This window comes from Megascapheus bottae, chromosome X (assembly GCF_031878675.1).
Source record: "Megascapheus bottae isolate mThoBot1 chromosome X, mThoBot2.hap1, whole genome shotgun sequence".
Lineage (NCBI taxonomy): Eukaryota > Metazoa > Chordata > Mammalia > Rodentia > Geomyidae > Megascapheus > Megascapheus bottae.
The window spans coordinates 105,890,966-105,907,269 of NC_143547.1; the positions used below are offsets into that span (position 1 = coordinate 105,890,966).

Below are 16,304 nucleotides of genomic sequence, written 5' to 3' on the forward strand. Positions count from 1 at the left end.
TAATAAAATGATGATTAGGACAGTAATACCTACACTAAGAAAAATAAAATATTGAATTTAATCCAAGGGATTTAAGTTTTTAAGATAAAGTTGTGGAGAGAGTAGAAATGTTCCAGGACTTCAAGTGTTGTTGACTTATGGCTGTAATTTGTTGTTGTAAGGTAACTATATTATAGGTAAGATTTGTATTTTTTTAGACACTTAATAAATGAGACGTTCATACGGAGTTATGTTTTTTAAAGTAAAATAAATAGGTAAAGTATTACACTTCCCCTCATAATTGACGTAAGAGGAGGTATTATGGCCAAAATGAAAAGTTGGAGATTTTTTTAAGATGTTAGAAACATTAATTATAACCTTAATATATTTTGAGTTTTTTCAGCCTACTGGATGTAAAGGCAGAGGCTTTGGAATATAAGTCCAGTAACTTTGTGTTGAGGTCACCGGGGAGTTTACAGTAAGGAGAGATAATAATGTTAAAAGGAGAGTTAATGTAGTCTTTGGCTGATGGGTTGTTTTTAGTAATGTTTTTGTTTTATGTAGAAGATGATGAAGATTTTTTGGAGGGCGAGGTGTGCTCTGTTGTTGTTGGAGTGAGAGACGGGCCATTCACGCATTTGGCGGAAGAGTTGTTTTTGTTTTTGTTTTTGTCTTTGGGACATTTTTAGTTGTTGTGGGCTGGATGAGTCTGTCTGGAATTTAGATGGGAGTCTTGGCATCCTGGGCTGTAGACATTTTGGACCTGGTGTGTCTGTCTTTTTTTTATTTTTTTTTAGTTTTTGCCCCCTATTTTAGGAACCCCAATTTGTGAACCCTGGTTTGTTGCCGGCTGGCCCTGGCAACTGGTACTTGAACAGGGACTTTGTTTTGTCTGGGCAGGCTTAAAGTTGTGGCTATTAGATTAATGAGTTTTACAAAAGGCCATGTTACTCCAATTAAAGTAATAAGGTGGTTAACTTAGAAATAGTCTAAGTATGATTTTACTTGGAACCTGGTAAGAGTCAAAATTACATTTGAATAAGGGTTTTTGACCTTTTTTATGGGCCTGTTGGAGATTGTTATAAAGTAATTTACAAGAGTAAGTTGAAATAGTAATTAAGTAACTATTTTGATAGTTTTAATTTTTTTTGTTTTTTTTTTTTTTTTTTAATTAAAACTTTAGGACAACTTTACTTTTAAATTTTGTTTAGAAACCATTTTTACTTTTTTTTAACTTTTACACTTTGTAACTTAAACTTTTAACACTTTGGTCTTTATTTGCATTTGAAAAACATTTAAGGCTAAAGGAATTTCCTTTGTCTTTAGGCCCCCTAGGGCCCAGGTTACTTCCTTTGTTTTTAGAAGAGGCTTTTTGTTTTATTTTGTAGTTTAGATTATTACTGTCTAGAACTCCATCAACAGTTTAAACTTAAATGACAGTTTTTTTCTAATGTAAGAATTACAAACATTAGTGTACCAAAAGTTATTATTAGACTTCCAGTGTTAGTCTGCAAGAAAAGACAGATAGGCAAAGTTTTTGACATTAATGAACAATTTTACATTTAAATTTTTAATACATGTCTTTAAACTTTAAAGGTAATAAATTTCAAATTCCCTAATACCTCTGGCTTAAACAGGATACAATGTTTACAATGTAAACAGTTTTAAGTATTACAAAACCAGATTTTTTTTTTTTTTTTAGGTCTTTAGAAAAGTACTTTTTACCAATTTTTTTTTAAACCAATGTAATAATCCTTTGAGACATTGTAAAACATTTAAACTTAATATTTTTTTTTGAAGTTTTAAGCTTAGATTTACCCAATTGTCTTTGTGTTTAAGTATAAATTTATCCATTGTTTTATACAGTATGTTGACAATTTAATTTTGAACATGTTTACTTACTCATTCACACATATTTATACTCAAAGATCTTAAAGTGCGTAAAATTAATATTGGCCGTTTATTTTTCGGAAGTTTGTGTTAAGAGAGCTTTGCCAATTTTACTTTTGTAGGTGAGAACCAAGTTTAAAACAAAACTTTTTGTAAGGCAACTTAGCTGGAATTTATTTTTTTAGGGCTTGTTACAACTGCAGACATGGGGGTGTGGCCATGCTAGGCCCAGAAATGTTTAAATAAATAACAAGGATGTGTGCTTGAGTATGCATAGAAAAACCATAAGGATCCATACTTAAAAATGGTACCAATTTTAAAGACAAAACTGGACAAGGAAGAATATGTGACACGAACAAGACAGAGAAACGGAGACTTTTAAATAATCAGACATTGACATATAACAAGAAAATTGGACTTAATTAGATACACTTAACACAAAAAACATGAGCTCAAATGAATGTTTTTACCAAACAGTTATTTTTAGATTTAGACATGTCTTACTGGTGGGACTCTCAAGTATGCCTTGTTATTGACAAGAAACTCAGAAGGGGAGGGGGGGTCAAGGCGTCCCTTGACCACCCAGGCCTCTGTTTTAGGCCCACAGTGCAGCTACTTTATTAAGGGTTTGAGGAGAATTAGGGACAGAATCACCCTGTAACAATTCAAAGAGTGGCTTTAATTCTTCAGTAGATAATTTTAGCTGAGGTCTTATCCAATTGATATTTTTTAAAGCCTTTTGTAAGTCATTTAGAGTAAGTAGAGAATCCCTGTGAATCTGTAATTTTTGTGACGTTATTTTTTGTTTATGAATAACATGTCCTAGATATCTTATAGGTAACTGGTATTGAATTTTGTCAGGAGTGACAACTAGCCCATTATTTTGCAATGATTTTAATAATAAAATTAAAGACTCCTGTAATTCCCCATAAATTTTTGCTGTAAGTAAAACATTATTCATATAATGAATTAGATAAACATTAGGAAATTGTTGTCTTACTGGTTTAATAGCATTGGCCACAAATTTTTGACATAACGTAGGACTATTTTTTATTCCTTGAGGTAACACTTTCTATTGACATCTTTTGTAGGGTCTTATAAAATTTACTGATGGTATACTGAATGCAAATTTCTTACAATTCTCAGGATGTAATTTTATTGTAAAGAAGCAGTCTTGTAAATTTATGACTGTAATTTTCCAATCTTTTGGAATTGTTACTGGATTTGGCAGTCCTGGCTGTAATGCGCCCATGTCATGCATGGTTGTATTTACTGCTCTGAAATCTTGTAATAATTTCCATTTACCAGATTTTTTTTTATGGCAAAGATAGGAGTATTTCAGGGACTAGTAGTCTCCTCCAAATGTCCTGAGTTTAACTGTTTTTGAACAATAGCTTTTATGGCCTGTATTTTTTCTAGGGTAAGGAGCCATTGATTAAGCCATACAGGCTCTTTAGATTTTCAAGATATTTGATCTACAAATAATGTAGCCTCAATGGCCCCTATGAAAAATATTGTTCATCAATGTCTGAGTCTGTAAATAGCTTAACATTCATTTCTGTCATTATGTCTCTTCCCCATAAGGAGAAGGGCAATGAGGGAATGACATAAGGATGGATGGTTCCCTTTTTTCCATCCACTTTTTAGTGTAGGAGTTTTGTACTTTTTGCTACATTAGAAGCCATTCCCAATCCCTGTAATGAAGAGGAAGTTTTTATTACTGGCCAAGCTTGAGGCCAATCTTTTCCTGCAATACAAGTCTTATTTGCTCCTGTATTTAAAATACTCTTAAAAGTTTTTTTATTGATTTTTACAGACAGAAAAGGCCTATCCTTTCCTATTTCCATAACCCAAGCTACTGTATTAGTTGACCCGAAAGAGCCCTGACCTCTTTCCTTTGACAACTCTGGATTAGGTAATTTTAAATAAGGAAGCAAAAGTATTTGTGTTATTTTTTGTCCTTTTTTTAGGACTACTGTTCCTTTAACACTTTTAGCCATGATTTTAATTTCTCCAGTAAAGTCAGAATGAATCACTCTAGGAAGTACTTCAATTCCCAATTTAAAGTTAGAACTTTGTCCCAGTAACAATCCTGTAATTCCTGAGGGTAGAGTTCCTTGAACCGAAGTAGGTACCAGTTGAACCCCATCTTTCACAGACAGGATTACATCCTTGCCCACCGCTACATCTAACCCTGCACTTCCTGGACTGGCTTTAGGCAAATTATGTATTGTGAATTCTGGAGCCTCTGGGTTAAGGGCCTGACTGTTGGCCTTGCCCTCCTTTTCCTCTCTTATATTGGGGCTGAGAGGCTGCCCCTTTTCTAGTTTTTTGATTCCTTGACTTTTTTTTTACTTTACTTCCGTCTTTGTGGAATTTTGATTTACATTCATTTTTCCAATGCCTTCCTCTCTGGCATTGGGGACATATTCCTGGAGGATTCTTTTTGTATGTTCCTCCCTGTTTTTTGCTAGAGCAATCCTTTTTCATATGTCCTGATTCTCCACATTCAAAACAAGTAGGTTGAGGCCCTTTCTTAGGTCCTCCACCCCCATATGTCTGCTTGACATATGACTGAAAAGTTTGAGTTTTCCTAGCTGCCGCGTAGGCCATTCCTTGCACTACTGCGGGGGAGGCGTCAGCACATGCTTTCATATAGTCTTGCAATGAACCTGTTTTTCTTAAAGGACGAATGAGGTCTTGGCAGAGTGTGTAAAATTCTCTGCCTGTAGCACCCGAGACTTTTAGACCTCGTTCTGTTGACATGTGCTTGAGAACTGAAACAAAAAGTTTCTGTCCTTTAGTTCCTGATCGCCCCATGATTAATCTTGCTCACCCTTTACCAGTCTCCCTTGTTTTACTGGCGGGACTGCAGTTCCCTTGGTGAGAGCCTATCCACTCCTTGGAAAAAGAGAAAAGAAAGGATAAAGTGTTACCTGTCCAGTCAGGTCCCTGTTCGGGCGCCACTTGCCGCAGACCGACTCAGCGGGAGTGCGGGGAGACCAAGTCTGGATTCACAGGTCAGGAATGGATTCGGCGATGACAGACAGACACAAACGCAAGGGAGGTTTGAAGTCTGCTGCGAAGTTTTACTTGTTGAGTGTGAGATTATATACAGTCAAAGTAGGAGTAGTTTCTTTCAGTTGGCATAAGGTCAAAAGATTACAATCACGTTTAAGAATGGTTACAGGGTACATTTTTCTGAGTAGAAAAGAAACTTCTCCCTTCATTTTAAGAAGCCATGGTTAATAAGTCAGACATTATGGTTAGGCGTCATCCGCCTTGGCATTAATCACTATTAGCTTTGTTTACCATCTGTTTTCTAGTTCTTCCTATGATTCTGTTTTTAAGTTAGTAATTATTACCCTGTGCCAGGAATTGTAAAACCTTAAACCTAAGAGTCCATTGTTACTGTTCAGTTAGAGCACACCACGGTGCTCTAGCCCTTCTAATCCTTTCCCATGTGATTCATTAGGTACTTGTGACATTTACACAAGTAATGCAGACGCATTAAAGGCATATTTAGGTAAACTAACATTTATTACTAATTTAGAGATTATGTTTTCCGTTTAGTTTTTAATTCTGTCTTATTATTAATAGAATGCATTGAGGTCATTAAGGCTGCTGTGGGTATGTCTTGCGCCAGAGTAGCCAGGCATACACTTTTAGTTCCTGGAACATTTAGTCGCTCAATTAATTGTTTAGGCCAGTAGCTGGCACAGAATATTACTGCCATACCATCAACTATCAGAAATAAAAAGAGTGATAAAAGAATCCCAGCACCCAACATTATGAGCATTCCACACATATGTCCCGGTCTCTGCCAGGGACCTCCAGAAGGCCTGATCACCATTGGTGCAAACCTTAGGACTGGCAGCCATTCAAGCTCTTTCTGCTCCATGCTACACAGACTCCACTGGAGTGGGTGTGACAGCCTTATATTTTGTTGTCAAGCTCTCTACCAAGCAGGCTATGCCCCTAGCAGTTTCATTTGTTTTTCAGATAGGGTTTCACACTAATTTTTTCTAAGCTGGCTTCAAATCCCTTTCCTCTTGTTTCTGGCTCCCAAGTAGCTAGGATTACAAGCATGTACCACAGCACCTGACGGTTTGGCCTTTAAAAAAAGTTAGTGGTGGCTGGGCGTGTAACCCTAGCCATTCAGGAGGCTGAGATCTGAGGATCAGGGTTCAAAGCCAGCCTGGGCACAAAAGGACCTGAGACTCTTATCTCAAATTAGCCTCTAGAAAATGGGATATGTTGCTTGGCTCAAGGGCAGTAGCCTAGAGCTAAAAAAAAAAGCGCCCAGGCCTAATTCAAGCCACATAACCCACCAAAAAAAAAAAAGCTGGTGGTATAGGGGATCATGCTGGCTAGGCACTCTTTGGCTTCAACTTCAACCCTTATTGCTGTGGTTTCTTTTGTGATAGGGTCTTGCTTTTTGCCTAGACTGGTCTGAACCACAATCTTCTTTTTAATTTTTATTTAAGAATTTATTAGCATTGATTTTTACATCAAATTTTAAGTGCCATGTTTAACAAACAATTATTCAAGAAGGGAATATCTATATACAATCCCTGGCACTTAGATCTTAGAACATAATTAAAATTAAGCTGAGGGTTTATATGTCATAGATATATATTAATCTATGTAATAAAACATTATGTCTATAGAGTATATAGCCCATCATTGGACCACAATGCTTTTATTTCCAATATATATGTGATAACAGATACATACCACCACACCCAGCACCTCTGGTTCTCACCAGCTTTTTTGCCCAGGCTGACCTAGAACCACAATCCTCTTGATCTCAGCCTCCTTCATAGAGAAGTTGACAAGAGTTTACTATAGTGCCCAGATATTGGTGGAAATGTGAGCTTACAAACTTTATGCTTAGGTTACTCTCAAAATGTAATCCTCCTAAAAAAATGTGATCCTCATAATCTCTGCCTGGTGAGTATCTAGGATTAGATGTGAATCACCAGCACCAGGGAGGTGTTGTGTCCCACAGATCTTGTATGTTTTGTTCATATATTCTTCTTACCTTGTTGTGGTCTGAATGTTACAACATACCTACCTTATCCTCAAGTCCTATTATTCTTTTATATGATCTAGTCTTTTGATAAGGCTTTCAGTTTTAAAATATGACCTATTGAGCTTTACATTTACAAAATTTCAATTTGAAAATGGGTACCAAGACATGTGAAAGGGTATCAATGTACGTGAATTAATGCACCTTCTATCTGGCAAATATCATGCAACCCTTTTACTAATTACAATAAAAGCAAAAAAACCCCAAAATTTCAATTTGAGTTTTTGCTAAGGTTTTATTTTTATTGAGTGACTCTCACATATCCTGTATTGTCTTCCCTATTTCATTCAGTTGTTCATTTTTATTCTCTTTGAATTTATTTCAGTGTTTAATCATGTTTTCTTTGATTTTATCATTTTTACAATTATTTGAATTATTTGGGCTTTTCATCCATTTCACCATTAGAATCTGTCTGTGTGGAATAGCTGACTTTTGTAGGACTTTTACTGTATTGAGATTTGAACATATAGGCCAAATTATTAGAAGATTTACTAGCTTGTAATTTTTTAGTTGAAATATTTTCAAAGATCAGGTAGGACTGGGTAGTGGCAGAGTCAAAGTGCAGGTTCTTATAGTTGGAGTTTGTGAATAGTTTAGTAATCAGATTTTCATAAAAGATGCTGTAGTCACTGGGGACAAAACTAACTGCACTGAGAGGAGAATATTAGTTTCAAAAGCAATCACAATGATAGACATATTCAGTATAGACATACAGCAATATCTATTTGAAAATGAGTACCAACATAAGTTCAATAACATAGAGGAATAAAACATTAAAAATAATATTACTTGAGAAAAGATGCTACTAGTTAGTGAAAACAGCAATGGAATAAAAATGAAAAATAATACTATTGAATAGTATAAAATAGATAAGTATAAATGAGACAAGAAAAGAAAAGAAATAGAGGAGGCATCAAGAAAAATAAAATTAGCTAATGATAAAGTGGGAAAGAGATCATATTATTATTACTATTACCCAGAAACAGCAAAACAATCCCAAACTACAGTAGTAAACAAGAATTGTAGAAAGGGGAATAAGCAAAAGAAGAAAAGGCAAGAACAAGACGAACTATCTAACGAGAATGAAAGAGAATTGAAATGGAGATCAGAAGACAGGAAAGAGAAAGGAGATAGTTGAAAATGAAATTGGTAGCTCACATTTACAATTCCAACAATTGGGAAGCAATTTTCTTGAAAAAAAAAAAGAAAATGCTGTCTATATACACAATGGAATTTGACTCATCCATTAGAAAGAATGATGTTGCATCATTTGCAAAGAAATTGAAGGACCTAGAGAAAAATCATGTTACATCAGGACCAGAGAGACAAAGGATGCATGTTTTCTTTCATATATAGAACCTGCAATTTAGAAATATATAAGTAAACATTTTGAGATGGTATTTAAGAGTACATAAATGTATTAACCAAAATACGTTAGATTCAGGAGAGAACTCAATGTAATTCCTGAAAAGGCTAATTCATAGTCCAATAAAATAAACACAAGGAAATGGGTTCTTGAAACAGGGAGGAGATACTTAAGAAGGAAAGTAGATGAAATAAGAGAGAATGCATACCATACAAAATTAAGAAAATTTAAGGGAAAAGGTAAAGAGGGATGAATAAGAAAAATGAAAGGGTTTGCATTGATCAAGATGTATTGTACTCATCAACTTTATTGCTGAATGGCAACTCCTCGGGATAGCTACTTAAAGGTAGTAAAGAATGAAATCATAGTATCAAGGAAATATTTGCATTTTCATATTCATTTCAGAACTATTCATAAAAGGAAAGACATGGAAACAATAATGTCCATAAACTAATGAATTAAGAAAAATATGGTACATACATGCAATACAACATTATTTAGACATAAAAAGTAATGAAATAGTGTCATTAATGTGTAGATGAACTTGGATACAATATGCTAAATACAACAGATATAACATTATCTTACATGATTTTAGTTATATGTGGAAATTAGTAGCCCTATTTCATAAAAGCAGAACCACAGCTTGGAGAGGGAGGGTAGGAAGAGTTTGGTACAAAGTTATAGTTAGAAGGTATAAGTTTTGGTGTTCTATTGCATAAGAGGATGAGTATAGTTAGTAAAAATAATAATGCATTATATATTTCAAAAGATCTAGAAGAGAGTATTTGGAATATTTAACTATAAGCAATGATACATGCTTGGGTGGACAAACCCAATCTCCTATTTGATCAGTACACATTGAAAACATCACATTGTACCCTCAAATTTGTATAATTAGGTGTCAATTAAAAATAAAAATTGACAACAAAAATACATCTAAATCCAAATGTTTGACATTTACACTAAACGTTAGACTATGCTTGTTTAAAATTATAGAATACTTGCTGAAACCTTTATAGTAATTTCATTAAAGTTTTAGATCAATTTGAGGAGAAATGATATCTTCGCTGTATGGAGTCTTCCAATCTATGAAAATGGTTTACAACTCCAAGTATTTAGGTCTTTTATTTTTTCTAATTTCCTATACATATTTTGTAAGACCCATACAAGAGTAATTTTATTTTTTTCCCTTTTTTATTGTAGGGATAATGTGTAGAGGGGTTACAGTTACATTCATCAGGTAGTAGGTGCATTACTTCTCAAACATTGATACTCCTCATATTTTTGTTCCCATTTCCCTCCTCCTAACCCCTCCCATCATCTTGTTTCCCACTTTACTATTTCAAATAAATAAATAAACATATATATGATATACCAGGTAAGGGTAATTTTCTTCAAAACAATTGAAATGGTAATTTTTAATTTTAGTATCTGGATGTGCCTTGCAAATATATAGGATTACAACAGTTTTCTGCTTTGATCTTTATCTTGTTACTCTAGCCAAGTTTCTTAGCATTCTGTAAGATATTATTTGTGGAGAGAAAAACAAAAGATTCTTCAAATTTCATCTAAAAGGGAAAATTAACTGAGAGAACATTCTATTTTGGAAAGGACTAATTTTTCTTTAGATTACAACAAATAAGAGTAAGTCTCCTATCTACTTACAAGTGAAAAAGAGTGTAGTCTCATCCACATGAATGGTCTTTGGCTTGATACATAAATCCACACTAGCAGTGTCCAAGCTGCGCTGGTGAGTCTTAGAGTTGTAGCATGATGCTGAGCGGCAGTGATCTCGAAGCCAGACATAATCAAAGTGCATCACAGTATTAGCATATTGCAGTTCTAAGGAAAAGATTACATTCATCAGAAATATTTATTTAGGAAAACTGAACAAATTAATAGCCAGAAAACATCCTCTAGATGACTTATACCAAGAGCAAGGACAATAAAAAATAGTCACTTCCCAATTATTAAAACATACACACCTCCTATGATTAAAATGGTGTGTTATTGATAAAATAATTGACAGAATAGTGGAAGAGTATAAGAAGCCAGAAATACACTTAAATGGGTGGACAGTATACAGGATGCCCTTGTACAATGCTAACAACTCTTTTGTTAAAGTGAAGTTACATGAAAATTAAAAACTCACAAAAAGTCAAATATTTTCCTATGAATCAATTTACTCATTTAGAAAAAGTAAACAGAAAATAAATCAAATCTATAAAAGCAACAAAACTATAAAGTACCTAGGAATAAATGAAAACATGGAGGAAAGCTATGGAGAGATCCATAAAACTATGTTGAAAGACTTGAAAGAAAGCTATGAGAAGTACCATGTTTAGAGAGGCAGTTTCAGTAGTGAAAAGAGAAAAAATTCCTCTACAAATTAAACCCTAAATTCCATGTAGTTGTGATCTGTATCCTAGTGAATTTTTCATGCAATAGATGTTAATTCCCAAATTCATGTTGAAAAATAATAGATTCATAATTTTGAGAAAGAAGAAAGTTTATTATAAAACTATAATTAAAAAAATATCAGTACAGAATAAATAAATAGATCAAGGGAACAGAGTTACATTATAAAAACTCATTCATAACATGAAAACATAATACATGAAAAATGTGGTATTTCCTAACAGTAGAAGAAAGATGGGCTCTTCTATAAGTGGTTTTGGAAAATTAATATTTCAAATAATAAACTGTCTTTGTACCATTTAAAGAAGTACATTTCTGATAGATTAAACATATAGATAAAACATTGTATGTCAACCTCCTTGAGATAGAAAAGGCTAGCTGTTTTATATACTACAAAAAGCATAAAAGATAAAAAACATTCTATTTTGCAAACACCATAAAAACCTTGAAGAGAAGTAATGAGAAAATATTTGTAACATGAAAGGATTAATATCTAGGCGTAAGGACCCAGTTGAAGCAGTAGAGTGTCTGCCCACTAAGTCTGAGATCCTGAGTTTAAACCTCAGTATGACAAACATGGGTTAATATCCAGAATTAAATGTCTGAGCCTAATTAGAGTAAGAACCAAATGGACCTGAAGTGTGTGTAGGTGTTAAAAAGTGCTTGAGTGGCATGTATGAGACCTTGGTTTCAATCCCTAGAATAAAATAAGATAAAATATAGTACAAATGATAAAAAATGAACAGAAAAAATGAGTAAAGGATATCAATGGGAAAGTAATCAGAACTGATCAGTAAAAACACAAACACTTTTATAGTAACCAAGTTAACTAGCATTACAACCAAAATGGGATACCATTTTATTGCTGACAGAATAACAAAATTGTAGAGAGGTTTGATTAAATGAATGTTTTCAAGACATGTAGAAATTCATTTTCTGAAACATTAGTTGTATTATAAAATTTCAAGGCCATACTGGACAGAAGCTTGAAACTTTCTCTGAAAATAATTTAAAATAAATGTATCTATTGCATGATCCAGAAATTCCCCTCTAATAGCTTCATATTCTAGAAACTGTCTTATATATGGAAGAATCTAAAAAGATATACATTAAGTTTTCTATTGTTGGAAAAAATAGAAAGTGAGACAATATTTAGCAGTAGGTTCATTTTTCTTCACACTTGCATCAACACTCATTATCTCTTGTATTTTTCATAGCAGCTATCTTAGTGGGTGTTAGTATTTCACTGTAGTTTTGTTTATATTTCCCCTTTCATAAGTTATGTTGAGTATCTTGGTGTGTGTGTGTGTGTGCGCGCGCGCGCGTGCACCTGTGTGTGCCGGTGCTGAGGCTTGAACTCAAGGCCAAGGTTCTCTTCCTTATCTTTTTCACTCCAGGTTGTACCCTTACGTGTGGCACACTTCTACTTCCAGCTTTGTGCTGGTTAACTGAAGATAAAAGTCACAGACTTCTTGTACAGGATGGCTTTGAATTGGGATCCTCGGAACTCAGCCTCCTAAGTAGCAAGCATTATCGGTAGGAAACATTGGTGCCCAGCCTTTTTATATACATGTTGGTCATTTTTATGTCTTTTTTTGGGGGGGGGATGTTTATCCCAGTCCCTTTTCCACTTTAATTGCATTATTTTGTTGCTCGAGTTATTGCAAGTTTTTAAAACATGTGTTCGGCATTAGCTTTCGTTAATGGCTTGCAAATATTTTCTTCCCAATCCATTGGTTGACTTTTCATTTTTGTGATGATTTCCTTTCTATGCAGAAGCTTTCCAGTTTGATGTAGACCCATTTATTTTTGCTTTTATATCTTGAAACATTATTCTTAAGACCAACATCAAGGAATTTTCTTCATGTTGTCTTTTAGCAGTTTCATGGTTTCAGACCTTATACTTTAGCTTGATTTGTTTCCACTTCTAGCAATGGTAATTCTACTAGAGCAAGTAAACCAAGACCCATTGAACTAACTTGATTTAGAGTAGAGGGTTTGTTTGTTTTTTTTGCTGTTGTTTAAAGCATGCTGTAGGTATTGTTGGAAACAATCAAGAAGTTGTACTGGTTGAAGCAAGCACTACATTAGAATAGCCAGAAATCTAACAAGGTAATCCAGAGAATGAGAAGGATACAGATAGTGCTTGAAAAGCTCTTACATAACTTCAGTGTTTAGAAGGATGTGTGCCCATGCAGGGATGTGTCTGTACAAAAAAGACACTAGAAATGTCCTTACTTATCTACATGTCCCTGAAAGAAAATGAAGCTCTGCACAGGCACAAACAAGACATTAAAAAGTCCATTATACATAGTGATTACTGAACTTTCTGAGGATTCTTAATTTTAACATTAGGAATATAAAAGATAAATAATGTTTTGGTTGCAGGGTACTATTTTGTGCATTTTAGGATGCTTAGTAGCATCTCTGGTCTCTGTGCCACCAGTAGCATGTTCCTTTCCAGTGTGACAACCCAAAATGTCCTTAGATATTACTAAATGTGATACAGTGGGAGGGTGGAAAAATTGTGCTAAGTTGAGAGGCTCTAAGCTATGGTGACTCCCGAACAATGTCTAGGGATTCATAGTTAAAAAAACTAAAATAAAATTAAAAAAACTGAAGTAGAGACATTGATTATACATTCAACAGAATTACTTAAGGTAAATCAGTAAACAAGCAAATATAAAAGGCATAGCAGCAATCTCGTTGATGTCAGAATTCAGTTACTATAAGATGTCATCTAAAATACTGAGACCTTTAACAAAAAATCATAGTAGGCAATATACTAAAAATACAGATATTGAAGTCACAGAGTCTGAAACAACTGTTGTACTGTGGAACTGCTGACATTACAGGATGAAGTTGTTTATTTGGTGATGCCCTTTTGAAGCTGCATTTACTATCTTAGGAACAAGATTGGAATGATAAGCAAAATTATGTGTGTTCATGATTAATTATTTTGTAAACTTGATTGGGCCATAGGAGTGCTCAAGCATCTGGCTAAATATTAATTTTGAATATGTTTATGAAAGGTGTTTCTGGAAGTGATTAACATTTGAATCGATAGTCTTCTGACCTTAGACTGGAGATTATACTATAAACTTTTTATATAGGACCTTTAGACTTTGACTATAACTTATACAATTAGTTCTTTCATTTTCAGGCCATCAGTTGAAACTGAAACTACACTGGTGGTTTCATGTGTCTCTAGTTTGAAGATGAGATTGAGGTGCTCCTTAGCCTCTACAAAATGGCATGATCTAATTCCTTGTCTGTGTGAGTGTTCATATTACACATACTCATACAATTTACCAGTTGATTCCATTCTGTTTCTCTGGAGAATCTTGACTATTGTGAAAATTGGTACTGAGAAGTAAGGTGCTGCTGTAACAATCATTTTAATATGTGGAAGTGGCTTTAGAACTTGGGAACAAAATCATGACAAGGGGTATCAATGTGTGAGAAATAATGCACCTACTATCTGGTGAATGTAACTATAACCCATAATAAACATAAATAAATAAATAAAGCTCAAACCAAAATATCTAACAAGTATGCCCCAAAGAAAACAGTCATTTTGTTTTTGAAGAATTCCCTCAGTGAAACTTAAAATACATTTTAAACTAAAACAACAACAAAACTTGGAAGTAGTAGACACTGGAGATGTATGTTAGAAAAATCCAATATTATCACAAATGAAATGAATGCTAAAGGTGATTTTGGGGAAAGCTCAGAAATATAAGGGAGAGCTGGAAAAAACCCTGCATTTTCTTAGATAATACATAAATAATCATAAATAGAATTTTTGTAGAAGTGTGTATGGTAAAGGCCTTTCTCATAAGGTGTCAGAAATGAATACCATACCATTGAACAATGGAAGAAAAAAGTGACCCTTTTAATAAAGGGCAAAAAACTAGGCTGAATTGTAAAAAACAACTTGAGAACAATTGAGGATATTTAGCTAAGATGATTTCTAACCAAACACTAAAGAAACATGGGCTCCTTCTTCTAACAATACAATATAGGATGAATGAAATAAGGAATTATTAAGTAAAAAAGGAAACAGAACTTAATGACTTGGGCTTTTATTTATCTTACTCGTAGAAAGAGAAAGCATGTTCTGAAGACAACAGTAAACTGTGGCTGACCCAGCATTTGATAAAGAATTAAGTATAGGTATGAACCACTCTTCTAGTCAGTCATCTGTATAGAAGCCAAGAACAGAGATAGGATTAATCCTGGAGACATTGCTGGTATGATGTTAATTGAATGTTTTTGTTTTTTTTTAATAACATATCTTTATAGATTAAGGAAGTCCCCTGCTATTGCTAACTTAGTCTTTTATAATAAATGAATATTAAACCTTGTTATATAGTTTTTTCTGATTCTAATGATAATCACATAGTACTATAAATTTATTATTTTCTTATAGTATATTACATAAATCATCACTTAAAAAATTAAACCAGACTTACATTCCTGAGCAGACTACTTGGTCTTGGTATGTTCTCCTTCTTATATTGTGGAATTCAATTTGTTCATATTCTGATAAGGATTTTTGTGCCTATGTTCATGAAATACTACCCTACAGTTACCTTTCACTGTCCTTTTTTCTGGATTTGATATTATGAAAGAACTGAATAATAAAGTGAGTCATTTATTTTCTGGAAGAGAATGTATAGATATAGCGATATTTCTTTTTCAGCAATTTGGTACAGTTTCCAGTTAAACAATCTGTGACTAATGTTTTCATTTTTGGACTATTTTGACTAGTAATTGTATTTTATAACATACACAGGACTACACAAGTTATTTATTTCTCCTGGAATATATTTTGATAATTTGTGTGTATCTTGGATTGGTTTGACTTTCATAACAAAATATTATAGACTGGGTAGCTTAACAGATATTTATTAATCACAGTTTTGACAGCTGGATATCCAGATCAAGTTCTAATTTGGTTCCTGGTGAAGGAGAGGAAGAGATCTCAACCATTCCTTCCTCTTTTATAAAATACAGTTTTATTTTTTCAGGGCTCCACCCATGTAATCTCACTTAATCTTGATTATGTCCTTCAAAGAACTTTCACAGTACAGTTATAAAGGGACTATAGTGCTTCAATAAATGAATTTTTGATGGTACAATTGAGTCCATAATAGGAAGTTGTGTCTTTCATTTCCTTTACCAAATTTATGGGCACATTTTATTTTTTGTAGCCCAATTTTGTCAGGGTAATGTATAGAGGTGTTACAGTTACATTCACCAGGTAGTAGGAGCATTACTTCTCACACATTGATAGCCCTTCTCATGGTTTTGTCCCCATTTCTCTCAACCACCCCTCCCAATCATCTTGTTTTCCCCCCTTCCCTCCCCTATTTCAAATAAACAAACATATATACAGTACACCAGGTAACAAAGTCAGATACAGTAATGATATGAAATTAACCAAAGGGCAACAAAAGAGAAATAATATAGTACATTAAGAACAGCAATCACACAAGATAAAGCTCTTCTTTTCATATCCAAGAGATTCTTTCATTTAGTGTCATCCTATAT

At 33.8% G+C, this 16,304-nt stretch overlaps 1 protein-coding gene across 4 annotated transcripts in view; it reads right to left on the minus strand.

Moving 5' to 3' along the window:
- The window catches only part of Tmlhe (trimethyllysine hydroxylase, epsilon), a 58,047-nt gene that overhangs the window by 19,498 nt on the left and 22,245 nt on the right, over window positions 1–16,304 (minus strand). For 3 of the 4 annotated variants that reach the window (XM_090326191.1, XM_090326192.1, XM_090326189.1), the window contains one exon: window positions 9,996–10,172. The exons of the other annotated variant lie outside the window; for it this stretch is intronic. In XM_090326191.1, coding sequence (XP_090182317.1) covers window positions 9,996–10,149 — 154 coding nt within the window. In that variant the 5' untranslated portion in view covers window positions 10,150–10,172. The remainder of the gene's footprint in view (window positions 1–9,995; window positions 10,173–16,304) is intronic. 4 annotated transcript variants of the gene reach the window in all.